General features: G+C 41.5%; 1 protein-coding gene across 1 annotated transcript in view; it reads right to left on the reverse strand.

The window, feature by feature from the left end:
* Positions 1-4284: 4284 nt before the first annotated feature.
* LOC122923818 (carbonic anhydrase 1-like) overlaps positions 4285-24954 on the reverse strand; it is a 71583-nt gene continuing 50913 nt past the window's right edge. Inside the window, exons 4-9 of the mRNA XM_044274666.1 lie at positions 17511-17708; positions 14910-15028; positions 13382-13477; positions 10745-10807; positions 8664-8819; positions 4285-4529 (exon numbers count right to left, since the gene is read on the reverse strand). Of these exons, the coding sequence (XP_044130601.1) occupies positions 4410-4529; positions 8664-8819; positions 10745-10807; positions 13382-13477; positions 14910-15028; positions 17511-17708 (752 nt within the window). The 3' untranslated portion in view covers positions 4285-4409. The remainder of the gene's footprint in view (positions 4530-8663; positions 8820-10744; positions 10808-13381; positions 13478-14909; positions 15029-17510; positions 17709-24954) is intronic.

Consider the following 24954-nt stretch of genomic DNA (forward strand, 5'->3'; position numbering starts at 1 on the left):
ATAGGACAGGTTTTGTGTGGACTAATAGGAGAGCGGCCATTTTGTTTCTCCTAATCATTGTTCCCTAGACAAAACAAGCCATTATAACTAATGAAAGGTATTTGGAAATATTTGTTTGAGGGTTTAGTAAGACCGCAGAGTGCACCTGTCTTTGCTATTATTTTGTTATATTGCTATATTGATTATCACATCCACATAATTGCTATCTTGTGTAGGATGTCTATTGTGGTACTTGTGGTTCGCTGCGGGCATCCTCCACTGTATGCATTTTTGCTGGGGATCATCATTAGCAACAGGCCACAAGTGCAGGATTTGCTCCCCTATATATATATGCACTACTGCATGTGGGTTTGAGCACTTCCTGAATGTTTAACACCACGCCATTCTTTTCAGTTTGTATATATAGAGATTCTTGGAGGTGTATAAACGCCAATTTAAATGCACCTGTTTTCCATCCACAGGCCACATTTAGGTGCACCTGTGAGGCCTGGGCCATATCAGCCAGTCTTGAGTGGGACTCGCAGACTCCTCCCTCCTCCCATTGCTAGCATGGTTACATGCTGGAGGTAACTGGTGAGCTGTTTGTGAGTCGGCCTCACGCTCCTGTAATTTGCCCACTGGCCCCTGGTATTGCCCATACGGCACAGGTAGGTGAGTGTTAGGTCCCGGGCTACTTGAGAAACCTTGGCGCGGTGCTCGGGCTCAGACATGTCTTACACCGTAGGACATGTTGGCTAATCTCTCAATTTTAAAATCAGTTTAAAGGGTTTAGTGAGACCGCAGAGTGCACCTGTCTTTGCTATTATTTTGTTATATTGCTATATTGATTATCACATCCACATAATTGCTATCTTGTGTTGGATGTCTACTGTGGTACTTGTGGTTCGCTGCGGGCATCCTCCACCGTATGCATTTTTGCTGGGATCGTCATTAGCAACCGGGCCACAAGTGCAGGATTTGCTCCCCTGTATACATATGCACAACTACATGTGGGTTTGAGCACTTCCTGCTTGTTTAATACCACGGCATTCTTTTCAGTTTGTATTTGGAAATATATTTATAATAAAATAATATTTACGTATTTTCATTTTCTTAATTCCCGGAGAACCCCTTTAAGGAGTAAATCAAATGTGTCGGTGCATGTGTGTCTATATGTACATGTATATTTGTTTATATTAAAGGAGTTATCCAAGATTTTTGTTTTAATTCCCCCCCCTACTTCCTAGTACCTGTGAAAAGATCTACTTACCGGCTCCCCACTGCTCCGTCTTAGCAATGTGGCTCCCATACTGTCTGCACTGGACTTCCGCCTGTAAACTTCCTCATGGACGAAGTCATGTATCACACAGCAGTCTATGACTGGCCTCAGCAGTGATGTGTCCCATCAAGTGTCGCTTGAGGACATGTCACTGCTGAGGCCAGTCCTTGCCTGCAGTGGTGCACATGACCCAATCCATGTGGAAGTTGACAGGCGGGGACAGGAAGTCCATTAAAAACAGTATGGAGCCACAGATTCAGAAAGGAGCAGTGGGGAACAGGTAAGTATATATCTTTTCACAGGAACTGCTGGTTGAGGGAAAAATAAAAAAAATAAAAACATGGACAACCCCTTTAAGTGTAAGAGAAAAATGTGCTAACATCTAATAAAAATTTTAACTACTATTACCTGTTTTTATTGTCATAGTGAAAATACTGTATCATTTATCAAGAAAAAGGGGGTCAGTCAGCACATCCCCATGCGCAGGTGCACGTGGCCAAAGCCGAAAACACAAAAGCAAAAACTAAAATGCAACTGCACTCTGCAAACACAAATAAAATACACTGATGCCATAGTTATTAAAGAAAATATACTAGTGCAAATGCTACGCTTATTTTGTAAATATGAGATTCTTGGCAAATACATTTTATACAAAATTATTTGTGCCTGTCCGCCAGCATCAAGGCGATCTCTTTAGGAAAGAAACCTACACTAAATACTACCTAAAATACAGAGAATGCTTTTTTCACATGCTTGGTGGGTCCACTCTGCCTTTTTGCCGCTTTTGGTGCCATAATGGCCTCCAGTAAATTCAGGGAATGTAGGTCCAACATGCATGATGAGCCTACTCTATGCCTTACCCCTCCTGGTGCCAGAGGGCTTCCGAAGAGCAGGCTACAGCTTTATACTTGCACTAATAAAAATCAGCCTATGGGGCAGACAGTCTTTGTTTTTGCTTTTGTATCGTTTATCAGCCATGTGCAGGGTCATATTATAGGGAGGGCATTCCAGGGCCTCCATCACCCAGGAGCCTCAACCATCAGCTTCCTTATATTCCAAAAGGCCCTTCTTAATCAGCGGTACTATTAACAGTAGCATGGCCAGCAGCTAGCACAACATTTTGGAGCTCGGTGGGGCTGGGACAATATAATGACATAACCTCCAGCTACACTCAGCCTCATGGTGATACAGCAGTCCCAGGGGGCTGTAACAAGATAAAGACTTGCAGCGGGCAGTGAACAAGAAAGGTACATTAGTCCCTGCAGCCTAATACTATATATGTTAAACTACCTAAATTATCAGATTTTCTTGATTTTGGGCTGCATGATTCCTCTGTTGCCCCTTGTCATGAAGGTCTGTTACTTACTGTGCAGGAAGTCTGCTGGTCATTATTTATACTTGCTCCACAAACTTTTTTTTCTGAGGAGTTTGCTGGGGATTTCAGGCTGTTATACACGAGCTGAGAATTGCTTAGATCATCACTAACGAGCGCTCATAGTAACCCTTGTTAGCGATGATCTTGTGGTGACAACGAGTCGTTATGGGGAAGGGCCATGGCATTCGCCATCGCTCCTCTCTATCTCTGGAGGAGATCAGTGCATGTAAATGCAGCGGTGTCCTCCACCAGCAAGCAGCAGAATGTTGTGAAGAAATGCTTCCTTCCCGGCAATCTTCTTTAATATTGTTCCATGTAAAGGGACCTTAAGGCCTGTATTACACCAACAGATTATCTGACAGATTTTCTTACCAATCATTGGTCAGATGGCCGTTTACACAAACAGATCTTTTGTTATGCACACCAACTATTGGTTTGATTGGACAGAAATTGGTCAGATAATACAGGCCTAAGTGAATGTTGAGCAAGACTCATGGGTGTGACTTGCTAGTAGCCTGTAATTTTGACCCCTTTTGTTTTAGGTAATGCAAATAATAAACCATGATCACTTAGGCTCTTAATAACACCAGCAGATGAGGCAGATGATTGTCGGGAAGGAAGCGTTCCTTCCAGACAATCGTCTGTCCGTCAGAGGAAGAGACCACTGCTATTACATGCAGTGATCTCCTCTACAGAATGGGGAGGAGTGATCGCTAATGCCATTGCTCGTCCTCGTACAGATTCATTATTTGCCCGCAGCAAATCGTGATTAGACTGCACGATCCGATGCGAGCAAACGATGATAGGGGAAGCATTATATATAACTGGCACTGAGGGGGTCATCATCTACTGGGGGCACCAAGAGGGGGAAGCATTATATATAACTGGCACTGAGGATGTCATCATATACTGGGGGCTCCAAGAGGGGGAAGCATTTTATATAACTGGCACTACATTGCAAGGCACCAAGGGGGAGAGCATTATATATAACTGGCACTGAGGGCGTCATCATCATCTACTGGGGAAAACATTATACACGACACCATCCACTACAGCTTTGAATGTGAGACTACCATCATTTTATAGACAATTATCTTGGCTATCTCATACATAAATTGGACTTGCAACTATTTAGCGTATGATTAGTTATGCAGATTCTTGTCATGTAACTGCATTGTTACTGTTTTGCTCCTAAAATTCTAAATTCTAATTTATATTATTTTGTAAATCCACCTTTGGCTTTCAACACCGCCTGAATCCTTCTGGACATGCTCTCGATCAGATTCCAGCATGTCTCAACCAAATTCTTATCCCAGGACTCTCAATTCTCAATGTTGGTGCATACTGGTTGACTCACTTGTGTATGCATACACCTTTTTCTTCAACTCTAGCCACAAGTGTTCGATTGTTCGATTTGATTTAGGTCTGGGGACTGTGGGGGCCAATCCAGCACCTCTACTTCATTGTCATTGAACAATTTATTTGCCAATCTGCCAATCGCTGAATAAATGATAAATTAAGTCTTTATATAATTGTTTTATTGGTTTTATTGGTTTCATTCAACAATAACCAAGTAACTGCAGAGCTACATGATAAAACATAATATCAGTCACCTAATGCAAAGATGAACAGATAAACTTTCCATTGCCAGTCAGCTATTTTATCCTCCTGGTTGAGTGCTACATCTGCCTGGGTGACACCATTGGATTTGCTCTGCACTAGATGAGATAAATGTAATTAATATGCTCTGGATTGTGCCATGCGTACACTGCATGTTCATGAGAAGGAAGCTCTGACTTCTCTGCCCTTCAGTGGTTGAGGTGGGCGGTGATTGTCCAAGATTGGACTTTCCTTTTCTCCATCAGCTGATGAGAGGAGACCACGGAATTGGTTCAGCTATGAAGTAAAAATAGATGTGAGCATTAGTATTGATGTATGGAGAAAACGAATGTAATGACCCAGAGTGCCATTACCACTCCACACCCCTCTACTGTCTTCTGTGGGCTAACACAGTGTCATCTTATGCATTTATTTCAGTCCACTAAAATGTGCATTGCTATTCTTATATAACTGTTATTGTTCATGTAATGCACCTGGTTCACCAGAAGGTGGCAGCAAGCATGGCAGAGCTACATTTGCAGAGGATGGACCCTTCTTTCCATTCTCTTCTCTCCCTCTAAGGAGGAGTTAAGTTAGTAATAGGTCAGTGGAGAGGAGGTGAGTAGAAGCCTGGATAGGGGGGGGAGTGGATGTAGTGTTTCTGGATTTTGCAAAGATTTTGATACTGTCCATCATAAACGTTTAATAGGTAAAGTAAGGTCTATAGACTTGGAAAGAATAGTTTGTAATTGGATTGAAAACTGGCTGAAGGACCGTGTCCAGAGAGTTGTGGTCAACTTGGCAAATGAGGTTCAATGTGTACAAATGTAACGTTATGCATCTTGGTAGTAATAATCTCTGTGCTTCATATGTCCTAGGTGATGTAACACTGGGGGAGTCACTTATAGAGAAGGATTTGGGTGTCCTTGTGGATGATAGATTAAATTATAGCATACAATGTCAATCAGCTGCTTCTAAGGCCACCAGGATTTTGTCATGTATTAAACAAGGCATGGACTCACGGGGCAGGGATGTAATACTACCACTTTACAAAGCATTGGTGCAGCCTCATCTGGAATATGCAGTTCAGTTCTGGGCACCAGTCCATAAAATGGACGCTCTGCAGCTGGAAAAAGTACAGAGGAGAGCGACTAAACTGATAAGGGGCATGGAGGGTCTTAGTTATGAAGAAAGATTAAAATAATTGAATTTATTTAGTCTTGAGAAGAGACATCTAAGGTCGGACATGATTAACCTATACAAGTATATAAATGGGCCATACAAAAAATATGGTGAAAAACTGTCAAATGCCCTCAAAAGGACTAGTGGCTTGTGGCCTATGAGAATGGTAGGACAGGAAGCCAACCGACTGGAGGAGAAAAAGTTTAGTCTCCAGAAGCATCAGAACTTCTTTACTGTAAGAACTGTGATTCTGTGGGATAGACTTCCTCAGGATGTGGTCACATCAGGAACAGTGGACAGTTTTAAAAAGGGTTTAGATGAATTCTTAAAAGTAAAAAACATTAATGCTTATGAAAATGTGTAGAAATCTTTGTTTCATTTCCTTCTGGGATTTGCATCCCCACCTATTCCTTGGTAGACCTTGATTGACTTATGTCTTTTTTGAACCGTAATAACTATGTAACATAGTGCATAGAGAGATAAGTGCTTGAAGCATTAAATAAAAAAACACTTTTTGCAAGCAATTAACCTTAAGCAGTGATCAGCTGGGTCACTGCAGGCACACTGCAGGGTTCAGAAGAGAAAGAGGATCATGTGCATTTGAGGCCTAGTTTGGTGATTTATACAGCTCTGGCAGGCAACTGCAGAAAAAATTCCCCTCAAGAAGCGACCCCATTTTAAAAACCACACCCGTCATAGACTTTACCAAGGGGTGTATTAGGTGTATCTCACTCTCACGCACATGGGATCAAGACTGGCGTATAGGAACGGCAGACATGATAAATTTCCCTTTAAGTGCTTTACGTTTATAAAAGCGATATTCATAGTTTTTTTGTGCCTCCAGACAACCCCTTTAACATAGCCTAATAGGGGTATTCCCATATGCACATTTATGGCATATCCATAAAAAAAATGTTGGCTTTGACCAACCAGGTGAATCATTTCTGTCATTATATTCTATAGTGAATCGTGCACCATGTGCCAAAATGACAAATCCATTAACTGACCAGAAACGTGTGCTCACGTCTCTCTAGAAGGTATCTAGTTTGTGTGCTTTGAGAAGCGTGAAGGACAGCTATACAGTTGAGTTACAGCAGCGAGACACTGGCTTCCTGTCCCACCATTCTCATAGGCCACAAGCCACTAGTCCTGAAGCCTATGAGACAGGCGGACAGCACAAGCAGCCGTGAAGCGATGACATCATTGCAAGGAGTCTGACAGTACTTGGGGCCCTATAGGGGGACAGTATAATAACCGGGGGCACAACAAGGAGGTATTATAAGTAGTAGGGGCACAACAAGAGGGCACTATAAGAATGGAGGGCACCACAGGGGGCATTATATGTACTGGTGGTACTATAGGGGGAATTATACAAACTGGCAGCACTATAGAGGGCATTATACCTACTGGTGGTACTACAGGGGGCTTATAACTACTAGGAGCACTACAGGGGACATTAGAAATACTGGGGCACTATAAGGGGAATTATACTTAAAATAGGGGAGTATAGCAGGCATTATACCTACTGGGGCACTATAGGCTGCATGATACCTACTGGGGGAACTATATGGGGACATTATAACTACTGGGGGCACTACAGGGGTGCATGATAACTACTTGAGGTACTACAAGGGGCATAAAACTACTGGAGCATAATAGTGGTATTATAACTACTAAGGGCACTACAGGGGACATTATAACTACTAAGGGCACTAAAGGGGACATTATAGCTACCAGGGGGACTATAGGGAGCATTGTAGGAGCTAGAGGCACTACAGGAAGGCATTTTAACTGTTAGGGGCACTTTTTGGGGTATAATAACTACTGGGTCACTATAGGGGGCACTATACCTACTGAGGGCATAACAGGGGCATTCTAACTACTTGGGAACTGCATGGGGCCATTATAATTACTGGGGACATCGTACCTACTGGGGGTAATAGAAGGTGGCATTGTGACTACTGAGAGCACTTTACAGGACATACTACCTAGTGGATGTGCTCTAGGGACTTAACGGGATTCTGTCACCTCTTTTTACCCTATAGAGATGCGGATATGCATGTCTATATCGCCGCTAGCATGTCCGCAATATACCTGTCCCATAGCTCTGAGTGGTTTTATTGAGTGTAAAAAATAATTTTATCTATATGTAAATCAGCCTGGTAAGGAGCCCAAGAGGCTGCACTAACCGTTCTGGAGCCCAGCCATGACCCCCTGTGAAGCAGCCCAGCACCGCCTGTATCCACGAATCTCCTCCTTGCTCATGAAGTCAGATCGCCGTAATCTCGGGGTGCGCGAGCTCGTGCATGTGCAGTTCCTTCTCTGAAGTTGAATTACAACGATCTGACTTTGTGAGCAAGGAGGAGATTCGTGGATACAGGCGGTGCTGGGCTCCTTCACAGGGGGGCATGGCTGGGCTCCAGAACGGTTAGTGCAGCCCCTTGGGCTCCTTACCAGGCTGATTTACATATCTATAAATCATTTTTTACACTTAATAAAACCACTCAGAGATATGGGACAAGTATATTGCGGACATGCTAGCGGCGATCTAGCCGTGCATATCCACATCTCTGTAGGGTAAAAAGAGGTGACAGAATCCCTTTAATACTACAGGGAGAACTTTTGAGAGCTTTTTAATTACTGGGGGTATTGTTACTACTGGGGGTTCTGTGAAGGAATTATTATAATTGGGCATTATGCATCACTATAAGGGACACTATTACTAATGAGAGCATTCTAGGAGAGAATTATTACTATTGTTGTTTTTTTTTGGGGAGCACTTAGGGGCCATCTATATGGCACTGTTATTTCGGAAGTATAGGCTTTTTTTGCACTGGGGAACACAGTGGCACAGTACTGGGGATGACAGCTTGATAACACTGTTGGGGCACGAGGAGGAGAATGATAGAAAAGTGAGCAAGCTATGATGTCTGTGTGGTAAACTCTGCAGAGATGAGACGTGGCTGAGAGAATCTTTCCTGTATTGTCAGTGGCCAGAAAGGGAAGATGAGGAAGGAGAACGTGCACTTCAGAGGAGACCTCACTGGATGTAATACGTATGTAGTGCCGTATCCTCCTGTATGTGTAATAGCGGTTAATAGAATGTCCATTCAAATATGCCTTTTGCACTAGGGCTGGGAGGTTGGATCAAGAATTTGACATATATGCATATTTTGAGATCCTAGCAATTCCCTCGGTGTCCACATTAATAAGACATTTGTAAATGTTCCCTTCCTTTGTTGCCATTACCTGGTCAGGGCTTATACTGATCGGCTCTTTGAATATAATCCAGGTGACACACTCGTTCAGTGGTGGATGGGTCAAGGATCCAAGGTAACTCCAGTAGTCTTTTGATGTAGGTAGCAAGGTAGATGGATCAAAGTTGGCAAAAGCTGCTTGTTTGCCCTACGAAATGATAAAATATTGTCATATAGATGTTAAAAGTTACTTTCTGATGAATGTTATTGATGGCAGACTACTAGTATTTGCCATTATTTTTGGATCAGTGTGAGATATGAATTCTTGGTGCCCCACTTATGCATCCTCAGTTTGGATGCAATATGAAAAGTCTAAGGCCCCTTTCACACGAGCGAGTTTTCCGTCCAGGTGCGATGAGTGAAGCAAACGTATAGCATCGGGACTGAACCCTGACCCATTTATTTCAATGAGTCTGTGCAAATTAGTTTTTCACGCATCATTTCTACGTTCAGGAAAAAATACAGCATGTTCTATATTCTGAGTTTTTCACGCAGCCCTGGCCCCATAGAAGTGAATGGGATAGTGTGAAAAACTGAAGGCACCCGGATGCAATACGTTTCTCACTGAAGGTTGCTAGGCGATGTAGATTGTCATTCTTCAGGTTTTTTCACTCCCATGAAAATTGCATCAAAAACTGATTGCATCTGCGCAGAAAAAACTGAAACACAACACAATTGCAGACAAAACTGCTGCAACTTGAGTGGAAAACCATCAGTTTTTTCCTGAACAGATCCCGACACAATCCGTATTGCTCTTGTGAAAGACGCCTAAAGGGCTGTTCACGTCTCTTTTTATAAAAAGTATACAAACTGTGACACAGTGAGAGGTTTGGTCTGGGAAAACAGGTATTTTCCTCCCAGCATGTGCTGCTGGGCTGATTTACAGCCAGGTCAAATACCGGACCGGATTTTAAATGCCAGTCCGGCTTTTGGCAGCACCTGGCTGTCCTTAAATAGGCAGCTGGGCTCAGAAGCCAGGTCTCTGTGTTGGGATCTGGGAGCCTTGTGTCTGGATGAAGGCTTGCTACCTGTTTGGCGTTAAAACAGGTTGGTGCTGCTATCAGCAAGGACTCTTTGAGGCAGAATAGCCGCATGGTGTGAATTACTACTAATACCGCAAGGTGACTTTTTGTTTGAATATGACTGTTTGTTTTGTCACTTGCCTAAAGTGTGAATAAAACACTGAACTTTTTGATCCAAAGAACCTGTTGTTGCCTCTATACTGCGTCTGCTAATCCTGTCTACTAGAGTGAGTCCCCACAAAACGTATGCAATTTTATGGTTAAATTCGTGGGTGTTTTAATGTATATGTCTAACGGATGTCCATATGTTTAAAAAGTGTTTTAAAAAAAAGCAAAAAACTAAATGTATCTTTTTTTGTTGCAACCTTTCTTGTTTTAAATGAAGATTTAATGACATTATTTTTAAAAAATGGATACGTTGAACAGATGGAAGCGTTGAACGAATGTCTTCCGTTTCTATCTGGCTCTCATTGACTACAATGTAATTAAAAAAATGTATGTTTCTATACTTTTTTGCAGGATAGAATAGCGTGATATGCTACACTATTCTGTCCTTTGAAAAAAAAAAATTGAATCATAACCAGGGACAGAAGGAGTCAAAAGTATACACTTTAGAATTAAGTCTTCCCAATTATAGTCTGTGGGTATGTCAAACAATACCTTTTTATTACGTTTTTACTGTATTAGGGCTCATGCATATGAACATATTTTCTTTCCGTGTCCATTCCGTTTTTTTCTGTGGACCGTATGTGGAACCATTCATTTCCATGGGTCCACAAAACAAAAAAAACTGAAGTTACTCCGTGTGCATTCGGTTTCTGTATGTCCATATGTCTGTTCCACCAAAAAATATAGAACATGTCCTATTATTGTCTGCATTACGGACAAGAATAGAACTGTTCTATTAGGGGCCAGCTGTTCCGTCTCCGCAAAATACGGAAAGCACACGTACGTCATCCGTATCTTTTGCGGTTCTGTTTTTTGTGGACCACAAAATACATACGGTCGTATACATAAGCCCTTAGAAACATGAGCAGTACATGTTACTTACCTTAGCTTTAATTTGGCTTAGTGCATCCACCACTTTTTGTAGACCAGAATGCGCACCACCAACCTAAAAAAAAGATATACTGTAAAATGCCACAAAATCACAAAAAAATTCCACTTTCAGCAGCAATGAGAAACAACACTCTGAGTGATTTTATAGATTTTATCGATTAGGGTCTCTGCACCCCCACCATTCAAAACCTTTGTTATATCACATGAAAAGTAATCTCAGTTTATGACACTGCTGTGAAGGGAAGCGATTATGTGTAACGCCCCTAGTGGCATTACCACTCCTGTGCCCTTCTTCTGTCTGTATGTGCAATAACCATGTCATCTTATGCCTTTATTCCAGGTCCTCCAAGTAGTGTGCATCTCCTCTTATGCATTTGTTATTGTTCATGTGATAACCTGGTTCACCAGCAGGTGGCAGCAAACTTGGTAGTGCTAGGTAGCAGAGTCTGGAATCTTTTTTTTACAGCTCTCTGATTCTCCTTTAAGGAGAAAGTACTATCTAGTTGGAACAAGTTGTTTCCTGTACTCCATGCTGTAGGGAGAAAAGCAGATGCCCGTCCCTGTGGGACTGAGCTCTCCCTAAAAGCAAAGCTTAGTAAGCTTGAAGCCAGGAAGAAGTTCCTAGGATTACAGTAAGAGACAGACTACAAAGAGTAAGAAGTTGCAGCAGAAAGCAAGCTGAAGGAAAAATTCCTATTTAATATTGCTGACATAGCAGAGCTGATACAGCACAGATTCAGCAAAGAGGAATTTGTTGCAGAAGTTGTTGCCTGCCATTTTCATGCTAATATCTGCTGGTAATCAGAACCAAGTCTGGGAACTGTTTGGATTACCATTTATTCAAGTGAAGCTGCATTTAACTACTTCAATACAAGTCAATTTATTCAACCAGTGCCATCACCTATTCACCATATTTGCTCTGCTTCGTCCGGCGACGCCTGGGGTTCCGGATGTCCAGGTAAGAGCACCGTGACAAGTGCAAAGCCGAACCTAGGGGACACTATAGGCAACCCTTACACCACTCTGGCATTCCTACACCTGAGTTACACTATCACCTTCTACATAGGGGGGATTCATTCCCTCGTTGCTGAAATGCAACTGACATCACGAAAAACACTTTCCCTATAAAGGACCCCTGGCCGCCGTACGGGCGTTGCATATGTAGAATAATAAGTGGAGGACTGGAATGGCTGACAGAATGATTGCTTTGTTATTCTCTTCATAGGCCTAGACAAACTTGCAAACAGAGGAGCAGTGGTGTGGATTGATATGTGTAATATCAGATGTACTGAATAGCCGGACTACCGAGATAGCCTGGGGACATGCAGTATTCTAATGCAGTCACCACCCACTCCTTATGTGCAGGAGGCAGAAGTCCTCGTATGACAAATCATGTCTGCACCATTTCTGGATAAAATACATTTAGGGATTCTGAGAAGCAGTGAATTTCTGGTTAGTACTTGCAGCATCCTGCTCCAAGAGTCGCGTATACTGCAAGGTAATTATAGGCCAAATTTCATAGCCACCACTAGATGGGGCTGGTGTCACCCTCTATAGAAGGAGAAGGACGAACATTCCAGAGCCAGACTAAACTAGTTCAGTGTAGTGAGAGAAAGGAAGCACAAAGGTGTGAGGCTGACATTTTATCTCATCCTGGACTTAGATCCACCCAGGAATGAGCCACAATATCTCTAAAGCAGAACAGATGCTAGAGAGGTGTAGAGAAAGACCTATAGGATCTTCTATCTTCATTCAGCAGGACCTGCGCTGAAGTCACCGCGCTGACCCCGTGGTGAGCGCGATTACGTCATCAAAAGTCCTTTTGCAGATCCTGAAAGAAGAAGAAAGAAGATGCCGGCTGCGCGAACAAGTGGATGAAGTTCATTTTTATTATTTTTTGACTCCTCAAGCGACATTTTAGTAAGCATTCCAAATTAAGAATGCTATTATTTTCCCTTATAACCATGCTATAAGGGAAAATAATAAAAAAAATAAAAATAAACCTAACCCAAACCCGAACTTCAGTGAAAAAGTCCGGGTTCGGGTCTGGGTACCACATTCAGTTTATCACTCGCCTGCAAAACGCATTGGACCCGCGAGATAAAAACTGAACAACAAAACACAATCGCAGTCAAAACTGACTGAAATTGCGTGCGGACTCGCGAGGGGTTTCCCACAATGCACACGCGACGCATCCGGAGCAAATCCGGGACGCTCGTGTGAAAGAGGCCTAAGCCATCTAAAGAGACACCTTTCTGGCCTTTGATTATGTGTGCAGATGTCCGACCTGTAACATCTGAGGAGACTGCATTTCTGTGTTACATCAGCCGGTCCATTGCTAGTCCACCGGTCTGCTGCACAACTGTCTCCTCATCACTGCTTCCTGCACTACATTTGCACTGGAAGGTGCCGGCCTCACGACAACAGGGACCCTGCCTGGCACCGTAAAACCATCAACACCAAGGGCACCTCAACCATCAGCAGACAGGAGCATCCTGAAAACCGAAGAACCAATGCGTCCTTCCTGTCACTGCACGCGACTACTTCAGAATTGTGGGTACCGACTACTGCACCCATCTGGTCACCCACACTCATGTACACCCCTGCAGCCTGGTTGCTGCGTACATACCTGTAAGAAAACAGTCAGTACAGCGCATCCATCAAGATTTTTAGAGGCCTCGGCAAAACTGGGATATTTTTCTGCATTCCAGTGGACAAGATGCAGCTATAATAAAAGTGAAACCAATTGCAAAATACTATGTTATAATTTAACGAAAATAAACACGATACAATAATATACCAGGCTAATTAACCACTTGAGGCCCAGATTTTGACCTTGCCACTTTGTATTATGATGGTCATAGCTTTATAAAGCCTTATTTATGGATTTTTTTGGAGACATAATTCCACTTTTTATAGTGGAAAGTTTGTGAACCATTCAGAATTTTCTATATTTTAGCAAAATTTGACCTTGCCGAAGTTCTAAAAGTAAAAATAACCAAATTTAAAATGAGCGAAAATATTAGACTTGATTATTTATTTCTAAGGAAAAATGAGAAGCAAAAGTATGTGAACCTTTGCTTTTAGTATCTGGTGTGACCCCCTTGTGCAGCAATAATTGCAATTAAACATTTTCTATGGGGACAGTTACTTTTAGGACTTTTTAGTATGAAAATCTGATGTCATTTTAGTTTAAATTTATGCAGAAATATAGATAATTCTGAAGGATTCAAACATTTTCAAGCACTGCTTTATATACCATACACTGGACATCTATATGTCTATACTATTTGGTAAACACGTCTAATTCCAAAAGCATTATTAATGTGAAAACAAAAATTCTTTTTACCATTTCTTTATTATATGTATATATAATCTTTATTTTCTGACTGTACTGTATTACTGTCTATCTAGATGCCAGGACATTAGCCTGTGTACCAAGAGTAAACAGGCAGTTCTTAGGGCCGCGATTATGCACTCCAGTTGCTGTGAAACTACAACTCCCAGCATGCACACATGCTTGGCATGACTCCAATAGAAGTAAATAAAGCTTTCTGGGAGTTGTAGTTTCAGAACACCTGGGGTGCTGGCGGTTGCTGACCACCGTCTTAGGGCATACTTAAGCAGGGGCATAACTATAATACATAGGGCCCACTGCAAAATAAGTTAGGCCCCCCCTACCACCCTATGTAAGAAAATTAAAACAGCAATATAAGTAGCAATAATTAAAGATATGTATAATTGCATATATCAGAAAACTCACATTATAGTAAAATGCCACTGTATTGTTATTCCCCATACAAAAAGTTACAATGTTCTTGCACCTGATTGGGCCCCGTCAACCTCTGGGCCCCATAGCAAGTGCTATGGATGCTAGGCCCATGTCTAAGTATACCTTAACGGCAGGCAATATGGCCTTCAACTTACCCTGAACTGTCTACTCATTTATCATATGGATGCCATCAACCATCCTCCTATCACTTTCCTTGCTTCCAAGGAAATCATGTTTCTCTGATATATGCTATTGAAGAGGGAAGGGGGGGATGGGTGGCGTTAGATTCATAGGCTCAATACATTTGCCTTAAAATTTGTGTGGGTGACAGATTAGCTGTTTTCATAGTGTCTGAACCCGGAGTGCAGCATTTGAGGGTTTTTACCTCTGCTGAATACGCCTTCCCATCCACAGTGTGCTCTGATCCCAAATCATTAGTTGGACCCCAATGGAAGTGGAAATTGATCAGCCTGTAGCTAGCACTGAGGGGGCCTCCTTTAACCACTGTAAAGAAGATAAAAGTGTTACAGCATTATAAGAGTGATAAGAGACATTATAAGCCGTGTAAATGCTAGCCGTCCATATATATATATATACATATATATATATATATATATATATATATATCTCTTGACTCTGCTTTCAGCTATGCCTGTTGCATCCCATATGTGCACCTATCATCCCATATGTGCACATTGATACATTAGGGTAAATATGGACATGTCAATCCCATTACATTTTGCGTTGCTGCATTTTGACCAGCCATTTATTACATTTACCATGCATGATTACCAGTTATGCCACTGATTTAAAGAGGTTGTCCCATGAAAAATATTTGACAGTTTTTAATCCAGCACCTGGATCTGAATACTTTTGTAATTGCATGTAATTAAAAAACTATTATAGCTACTGAGTTATTCTATAAAATCTATCTGTATAGCGCCACCTGCTGTTTGCTCTTTTTCTAATTTCTCTGTCCTGCTCACTGAGATGGAAGCACATGCTCGGTTCCATCCTTCACCTGCCACCAGCTGCAGCAGAAAGGACACGTCCTCTGAGTAAGGACACGCCCCTCTAAACTGACAGCTTGAAATAAATCTAGCAGAACAATTGGAGCAATGAATGGGGAGATCTCTGGATCCAAGTGAGATACAAGGTTGTAATGTACTAGATCTGTGAGGGCTAACCTCCAGCACTCCAGCTGTGGTAAAACTACAACTCCCAAGATATAAACTTGCTTGGCTGTTCTTATAACTCTGAATATTGAAAATATATATAATTAGTAGGCACTCACCATCTGGATTTTATATAAAGCTAATTTTAATAGATATTAAGTTGATAAATGGAATAATAATATTGAATATAATGATAAAATTATAGTGATAAAAATATTCGAACACAGCTTAAATACGGACGATATAGTAAGACAATAAGTAAAAACAATATAGTATTGATTATATAATGACATCTACAAAATGCATAAATTGGTTGATAAAATTATGATGAAAATTGTGCATGTTGCAAAAATAAATAAATAAAAATAAAGTCACATGCCACTGATGAAGAGGTGAGGTCACCTTGAAACGCGTCTGGCGGGCTAAGGAAACCGAACTACTGAACATATATCCTGCAGGATCCAAAAGTGCACATCTGAAAAGTTAATTTCGAAAAGAATATCCTCATTTGTCTTCAGTCTACACTTGCAGTCACAATCACGTGATTACAGAACACCACGTGGGATGCCGACATTCGAGCGCAACCAAAAAGCACTGCGAAAGAAAAGAGACAGAGGAAAAAGCAGCCCTCGGTTGGGTGAGTAGCTGTACTGCAGGTGGGACGCCCCTGCAGTAAGCAACACCAAAGTCTTTCAGTAAGTAGAGACAATCGAATATCTAAATATCATCTGCAAGTAAAATCGTATATAATTCGAAGGGTTTATCGAGAAGGCCCGTACCTCTTGTATAATCCACTCTGCTACACCATTGAATTAAAAGACACAGTTTTCATTGCTACACGTATAGCATATCTGGAAGATGTTATATACCTTTATACAAGAATAACCAAGACTTTATTTTTATTTATTTATTTTTACAACTTGCACAATTTTCATCATAATCTTATCAACCAATATATGCATTTTGTAGATGTCATTATATAATCTATACTATATTGTTTTTACTTATTGTCTTACTATATGGTCCGTATTTAAGCTGTGTGTTCGAATATTTTTATCACTATAATTTTATCATGATATTCATTATTATTATTATTCCATTTATCAACTTAATATCTATTAAAATTAGCTTTATATGAAATCCAGATGGTGAGTGCCTGCTAATTATATATATTTTCAATATTCAAAGTCAAGCGATTAGGTGAATCATTTTTGGCAGAGCACCATCACCACGGTGACAAGAGGGGTGAGCCACTATATTGCAAAGCATACCTGTTCTCATAACTGTACAGAAATGAATGGAGCATGCTGGGAGTTGTAGTTTCACCACAGCTGGAGTGCCGGAGGTTAGCCATCACTGTACTAGATTCATTATGATTTTCATTTTTTACATTATTCATGGCATAACCCCTTAAGATCTCATTCACATGACCGTACGCCATCCGTGCTCGTATTGCAGAGCGCAAACGGAGGTTCCGCAATATATAGGTACCGGCCTTATGAAATCCGTATCACAGATGCAGATCCACTGACTTGAATCCACAAGATATGGAGCAATAGCACGGATCGGAAGCCCACGGAAGCACTCAGAAGCGTTTTTTAGTGGGCTTTGGGGTCCATGTCACTGCAGTCAAAGTATAGGACATGTCTTGTATTTTGTTGTATAGTCACACGGCTGGTACCCGTGCATTGTGGACTGCTATTTGCGGTGGGAAGCACTGGCATGGACGGCTTACATTCGTGTGTATGAGGCCTTAATCATATGTTTACAAGACCTCTACCTGTCATTCATTCTGCACTTCCATGTTTTACCTGAGATGTCTGCAGTGTCTTCAGAAATGACATGGAAAGAATGCCCAATGTTAATGATAGATTTGATGGAAGATGGACTGTAGTTGATGCTAAGAGACTTCAAGGACGCATCAAACTTTGCCTCTTTGCTTCTAATGTCTATGGGAGACTGGAAGTTTCCTTGGGCAATAGGATAAACTTTATGCCAATGGTCAGGGCCTGAAGTAAGAAAACGAATCAGTGGAAAACAAAGTCAATCCAAGCATTGAATGTTCTTAGATGACATTTCACATTTAATTACATGAGGTTAAAATACCTATGAATCTGTGTTCTTGTTTTACACTTTGATGCCCAGACATACACTCACCTAAAGAATTATTAGGAACATCTGTTCTATTTCTCATTAATGTGATTATCTAGTCAACCAATCACATGGCAGTTGCATTCAATGCATGTAGGGTTGTGGTCCTGGTCAAGACAATCTCCTGAACTCCAAACTGAATTTCCGGAATTGGAAAGAAAGGTGATTTAAGCAATTTTGAGCGTGGCATGGTTGTTGGTGCCAGACGGGCCGGTCTGAGTATTTCACAATCTGCTCAGTTACTGGGATTTTCATGCACAACCATTTCTAGGGTTTACAAAGAATGGTGTGAAAAGGGAAAAACATCCAGTATGGGGCAGTCCTGTGGGCGAAAATGCCTTGTGGATGCTAGAGGTCAGAGGAGAATGGGCCGACTGATTCAAGCTGATAGAAGAGCAACATTGACTGAAATAACCACTCGTTACAACCGAGGTATGCAGCAAAGCATTTGTGAAGCCACAACACGCACAACCTTGAGGCGGATGGGCTACAACAGCAGAAGGCCCCACCGGGTACCACTCATCTCCACTACAAATAGGAAAAAGAGGCTACAATTTGCACAAGCTCACCAAAATTGGACTGTTGAAGACTGGAAAAAATGGTTTCTTGAACATGACAATGAGTTCACTGTACTAAAATGGCCCCCACAGTCACCAGATCTCAACCCAATAGCTTCGTGCCCTGGATGTGGATCCCTCAAATCTCTATCAACAGCAAGATGCTATCCTATCAATATGGGCCAACATTTCTAAAGAATGCTATCAGCACCTTGTTGAATCAATGCCACGTAGAATTAAGGCAGTTCTGAAGGCAAAAGGGGGTCCAACACCGTATTAGTATGGTGTTCCTAATAATTCTTTAGGTGAGTGTATATCCTGATACAAGAAAGGATTATTTACAGTTATAGCAGTATAACTATGGAATGCCCCCTCCAAGAGCTAGTAATGGAAGATACAGTACTATGTCAACATTTAAAAAGGGCTAAATACTTATCTAATAGCAAATGGGATTAAGGTTTATAATTAATCTAACAATGGATGTTGCACAATTGATTGAGCAAGTTGGAGCTTCATGAACCTATGTCTTTTTTTCAAGCCACGTAACTGTGATTATTAACAAAACAACCAGAAAAGAATACCAGTAATAATTGTTGTTGTGTGTGTATTATTGAAATGATAGGAGAGATGCAAATGATGAAACTTAAAGAGATGCAAATGTGTTCCATGAATGCAGCCCTGTGCAGACCAATGTGTCTCCTTGGTTACGCCATGGTTACAGACTACAAACAACCCCTGTTTGTAGTCAGATCCTGCAGCCATGTGTCACACTACTGTCTCTGCCTCTTGCTAACATACAGACAGTAGCAGAGGGATCTGATGGAATAGAATAGCACAGAAAGCACAGGGCTTGTTTGTGGACTTTAAGGGGAATGTGTCATCAGACTTACACCATACGTGTATGGCAAAAGTCCCGTTTTTAAACATGGCTCCTGCTCGCAAGAGGCCCAGGGTTAATATCGGAGATCAGCAGTAATGATGATTGCAGCCATTCAACCCCTTAGGTGCCATGGTCAAATGAGAACACAGCATCTGAGAACTCTAAAGTCGTAAAACACACGCCAACTGGAGCAGATCGGGGAAGGCGCCCTATATTATTAATAAGCCTGAGCCTGTACAAGGCTTCCAGGCCGATAACTAGTATATTTGGAATATTCTGAATCCTATATAATGATTGCCTATTATACTCACCTAGGGTTTTATTAAGAATATACAATAAAAATTAAACAGCATGGGCATTGCTGCATGTAAACACCTGTGCTATTAAAATATAAAATTATTATTCCCATACAGTGAACGGCATAATTTCACCTTAATTTCATCACTTCAATTAAATAAAAAGTGACCAAAAATTCACACACACTCCAAAATGGTATCAATAAAAACTGCAGATCGTCCCGCAAAAAACTAGTCCTCATACAGCTCTGTAGACATAACTATAAAAAAGTTATAGGGGTCAGAATAAGGCGATGAAAAGAAAAAAAAAAGTTATTTTTTTTTTAGTATTAAAACACAAGAAAATCTAGATAAATATGGTATTGTTGTAATCATACAGACCCAAATAATGAAGGTAACAAGTCAGTCTTATCACATACGGTACGCTGTAAAAACAAAACCGTGGCAGAATTGCATTTTCTTTCCAATTCCACACCATTTGGAATTTGTCTAGTGTAGTGGGAAGCTAGAAATAAAATTGCAAATGTGGTGGAATTGGAAAAAAGAATGCAATTCTGCCACAGCTTTATGGGTTTTCTTTTCATTGCATACTCTATGCTGTAAAACCGACCTGTTACCTTCATTCTCTGGGTCGGTATGATTACAGCAATACCAAATTTATATGAAGTCATATAAAGAAGTCATACTCTCGCTCGCAGATCCTCTGCTACTTCCGTTTCAACGCCGCTCGGGTACCTCTCTACTTCCTGGTCCCTCTTGACACAGAGGTGTGCCCACTTAGCCAATCACTTGCTGAGATGGGTCATTGTTGCAGCCAGTGACTGTCTGACTGATCACAATTCCTATGTTCTAAAGGACTAGGATATAGAAATCAGCAGGAGGCTGGGAAGCATCAGGCCAAGAGTAGCTGGCAATCAGGAAAAGGCAGCTATACAGATTCAGTGGCAGACAGCTATCTCTCAACTCTCTTCAGCCATACGTGCATGTCTATTCAATGGGGAGAGGGGAGAAAGCTCCCTATCTCCCAGGAAAACAGAAGGATCAGGCAAAAACATTCACCTCGCCTGACCCTTTTCTCCCTTGTCATCATGAGTTCGAAGCTCCCCACATGCATTATCCTGTTGGCGTGCCCACTGTTTCTGTGTTTCCAGATGACAATACACTAATGTATCTAGTGGCCTTCAGGTAAGCATGGCATCTTTTATTTTCTGCATTTTTAACTTCTGTTTAACCCCCTCACAACATCCGCCGTACATGTATGGCAGATGTCATATCTTTGTAGAAGGCACCTGCTCTGGAGAGGAGTGAGCACCATAGCTTCCAGATGCCTGCTGTTTCACACTACAGACACCGCGGGCTAATGTCTGCAATCAGCGGTAATGCCGATCGAGAACATTTAACCCCATATGTGACCCCGGCATTTGAAATACCAAAAATCAGAAGCACATGCTTGCCAGGCAGGAACACCCCACCCGGGCTGAGATCGGGGAAGGCATTCCATTGTAGTAATATGCCAGAGCCTGTATTAGCCTTCTAGGCTTTAATACTGGTATATTAATTCCAATTGCAGATAGCAGCACTGTATTGGAATATACTGATCTTTCCATATTGTAATTGATAAAATTTTAATGGTTGCATTTTTGGGTCCACTTGGGGTAAAAAAAAAAAAAGTAAAAAATATATATAAAAAAATTAACATATAAAAATTAAAATGACCCCTCTTTCTCCGCAATCAAAATAAAATAAATATACAATAAGAAAAAACTAAACATCATAGGCTTCACTGCATCTAAAAAAGCCTGAACTTTTAAAATAAAAAAAATTGATCCCATACAGTGAATTGCGTAATGGAAAAAAAAAACAATATGGTCAATTCACCATTTTTGAGTACTTCACCTCCCTCCAAAAATGTAGTGAAAAGTGATCAAAAAGTCATACACAGATCATTCTGCAAAAAATTAGCCCTCGCACAGCTCATACACCTAAATATTAAAAAGTCATGGAGGTCAGAATATGACAATGAAAAGAAAAAATATTTTTTTTTTAAAGTTTTTAATTTTGTTCAGTATTAAAATGCAATACAACTGTGCAAATGTGGTATTGCTGTAATCGTACTGACCCAGAAAATGAAGGGAACAGGTCAGTTTTTCCGCATAGTGAAATCCATAAAAACAAAACCCATAAAACTGTTGTGGAATATCATCTTTTATTTTCCAATTACAAAATGTTTGGAATTTCTTTCCAGCTTTCCACTACATCACATGCAATATTGAATGGTGGCATTAGAAAGAACAACTCGTCTTGCAAAAAACAAGTTCTCATACAGCGATGTGAACAGAACAATGAAAGAAAAAAAAAGTTATGGCTCTAGGAAGATAGGGAGTAAAAAACAAAAATGGAAAATCGCTTTGTCAGAAGGGGTTAACAAGCAGAAAGCCTGGATTCCTGCTCAGTTTCATCCATACCATATGCCTACCATTACTTACCATTATGCGCTTCATAACCCCAGGTTGATGAGCTCATGGTTGAAGATTTGACAGAGCTGCTTCTTCCTTTGATGATGGACTATACTGACAACAGTGCCCAATATATATAGTTGCACAGCTGGCAATATATACATGGCTTTATGTGCCTTGTCTCATCTACATATGACACAAAGGCAATAAAAAAATTTCATGGCAAGTTGAAGATTAAACAAAGTGATGACATTCGCTCATAAACATCTGCAATGGTGCCACTGACAACTATAAGAAAAGTTATTGTACGTCTGGCGCTAACTTGAGTGCTAATTTATGGTGCTTCGGCTTGCAATTTTAAAATATGCCTGCCAAGGTGTATGCCCCTCCTCGTTTCCTAAGGCTAAAGATGGCAAATAACAATGTGCATGCAAAGGTTGTATGCAGTTTTCCTTATATCACTAACTTTTTGAACATTGACTGAGAAATATTTCATAACCAACAAGCATATTTGCATTGGAGCCTCCTCTCGGGCTTTGGCCAGTTTAAAGGGGTACTGTACTTTTTTATTACTGATGATCTATCCTTTGTATAGATTATCAACATCTGATTGGCTGAGGTCTGAAACCTGGGACTCCCGCCAATCAACTGTTTGAGAGAGCAACGGTGCTCACAGTAGCGCCACTGCCTTCTCTCTATTTCCTGAAGACCAGTGACCTCATGACTATGTATATTGCGTGGACGCGACTCGGCCCCATTGAAGTGAATAGGACTGAGTCACGCCCAGACCATAGTTGTGATGTGATAGATCATCAGTAATAAAAAGGTACAGAACTCCATTAGGCAAACTGCTAGTTTATGGGACAGACATTTTCAGTACTGATCATGGACATGGTCTAGCCATCTAGACTTCACTGCAGGGGAGCCACCAGACCGTTAACTCCTAAATTAGTCTCTGTATGGTTCATAGCTGACCCATGTGGTTCAGAGACACTGCTGCAGGATACTGAGGTATCAGACAAATACATAGTCAAAAACAGGACAAGGTCAGGGCTGGCAGAGTGTGCAATATAGGAAACAGGCCGAGGTCAGTGCAGGCAGTTATATTTTCAGTACAAGCAGTATATTTTCTATAATGAGCATGGCATTATTGTATTTTTTTTGTGTTTGCAGAATGCTGTTGCATTGTTTTCTTGTCTTTGTGTTTTCAGCCATGGTGCACCTGTGCATTGGGTTGTGTTGAATGACCCCCTTTTTTTCAGTTTGTATTGGAGGTGTGGCTGTCTCCATTGGTCTTGCACTCCTGACTAATCTGTCTTTCCCATAGGCTGATTTTAATTAGTGCAAGTATAAAGCTGTAGCCTGCTCTCCGTGTATTTATTGGAAGCCTTTTGGCACCAGGAGAGTTAAGGTATACAGTGGGCTCAGCATGCATGTTGGTCCTGCAATTCACTGGATTTAATGGAGGCCATTGTGTCACCAAAAGCAGGAAAAGGCAGAGTGGAGAGATCGTCTTGTCAGGGCAGACAGGCCCAAATAAATTTTGTACAAAATGTATTTGCCAAGAATCTCATATTTATAAAATGAGCGTAGCATTATCACCAGTATATTTTTTATGAGTATGGCATTATTGCGTTTTATTTGTGTTTGCAGAGTCCTTTCTTGTCTTTGTGTTTTCAGCCATGGCGACATGCAACTGCGCTTTGGTATGTGCTGACTGACCCCCTTTTTTTCTTTGCAGTGAAGGATCAGTACAGCAGTCAGGCACAGGTCAGGTCAGGTAGAGAAGGGTCACAGTGCCATAAACAGGCCGGGATGGCGCCACAGCGCTGGTGGTCGCCATGTAGCGCCGCGCCAATTTTAGGTTAGGACCCACTCATAGAGGCAACCTTGGCGTGGTGAGTGGGCTTATTGCCTTTTGATCAAAATGTACACAAATGCCTCATTTAGCATGTAGCTTGGAGGTGGTACACATGCGCTATTTAGTGCTGTCTCCTGCAGGAACGCAGGGATGAGATCATAGCATTAGCAGTGGATGTGCGATTCATTTCTTCTTTTCTCTCCTTATTTAATAAACAGGCAGAGGTTGGTACATGGGCAGACAACAGGATACCACACACCTTTACAGGAATTAGCAAGCTGAGGAACATATTGCTCAAGCACCCTCACACTTTGGAAGGTGCCTGAAGTAACCCAGAATTGCCAGCTATTGGCTAGTGAAGATTAGAGTATGCTCGAATGCTGGCCCTGGAGCTGGAGGGGGAAAGTGTGGCCAATACGGGCAGAGGAGAGGAGGTCTTCTAGGAAACAGGCCACAGCTTGTGTGGAGTGACAGAGCAGGACCGACAACTAGGACAGCCCAGAGGGTTACAGTGGGATGTGAGCCAGACCGCCGGGTGAGTACAGCATGACAGTGGTCATGACAGCAGTACCCCCCCCCCCCCCCCTTTATGTATTCTCTTCTTTGGTCCAGATTGCAGCAGGAATTTCAGAAAAGCAGGGGCATAAATATTCTCAGTAGACTCCCAAGATGTTTCTTCTAGACCATAGCCCCTTCAGTCCACCGAGAAGAAGGTTTTTGCTCTAATTTTCTTAATGTCCAGGATACTCTTAACTTCAAAAACATCTTCAGTGCTGACAGGAGCAGAATCAGGAACAGAACCTCTGAAATAATGATTAAACACCACTAGTCGTTATAATGAGAAATTAAATGAATTTGGCATACGTAACGATGCAGGAGGGCACATCTTGTAGAAAACTGTGTTCAACTGTTTCCGCACCTTGAAGGGACCAATAAAGGTCCCAACTTGTAGAAAGGTTGCCAAATTATACAAGGGTTGATTTTGATGTTTTTATTGGAAAGTCAGACCTTGTCTCCTGGAGCAGACTGAGGTGGAGTCCTGACCTTGCGATTA

This window comes from Bufo gargarizans, unplaced genomic scaffold, assembly GCF_014858855.1.
Source record: "Bufo gargarizans isolate SCDJY-AF-19 unplaced genomic scaffold, ASM1485885v1 original_scaffold_1964_pilon, whole genome shotgun sequence".
NCBI lineage: Eukaryota > Metazoa > Chordata > Amphibia > Anura > Bufonidae > Bufo > Bufo gargarizans.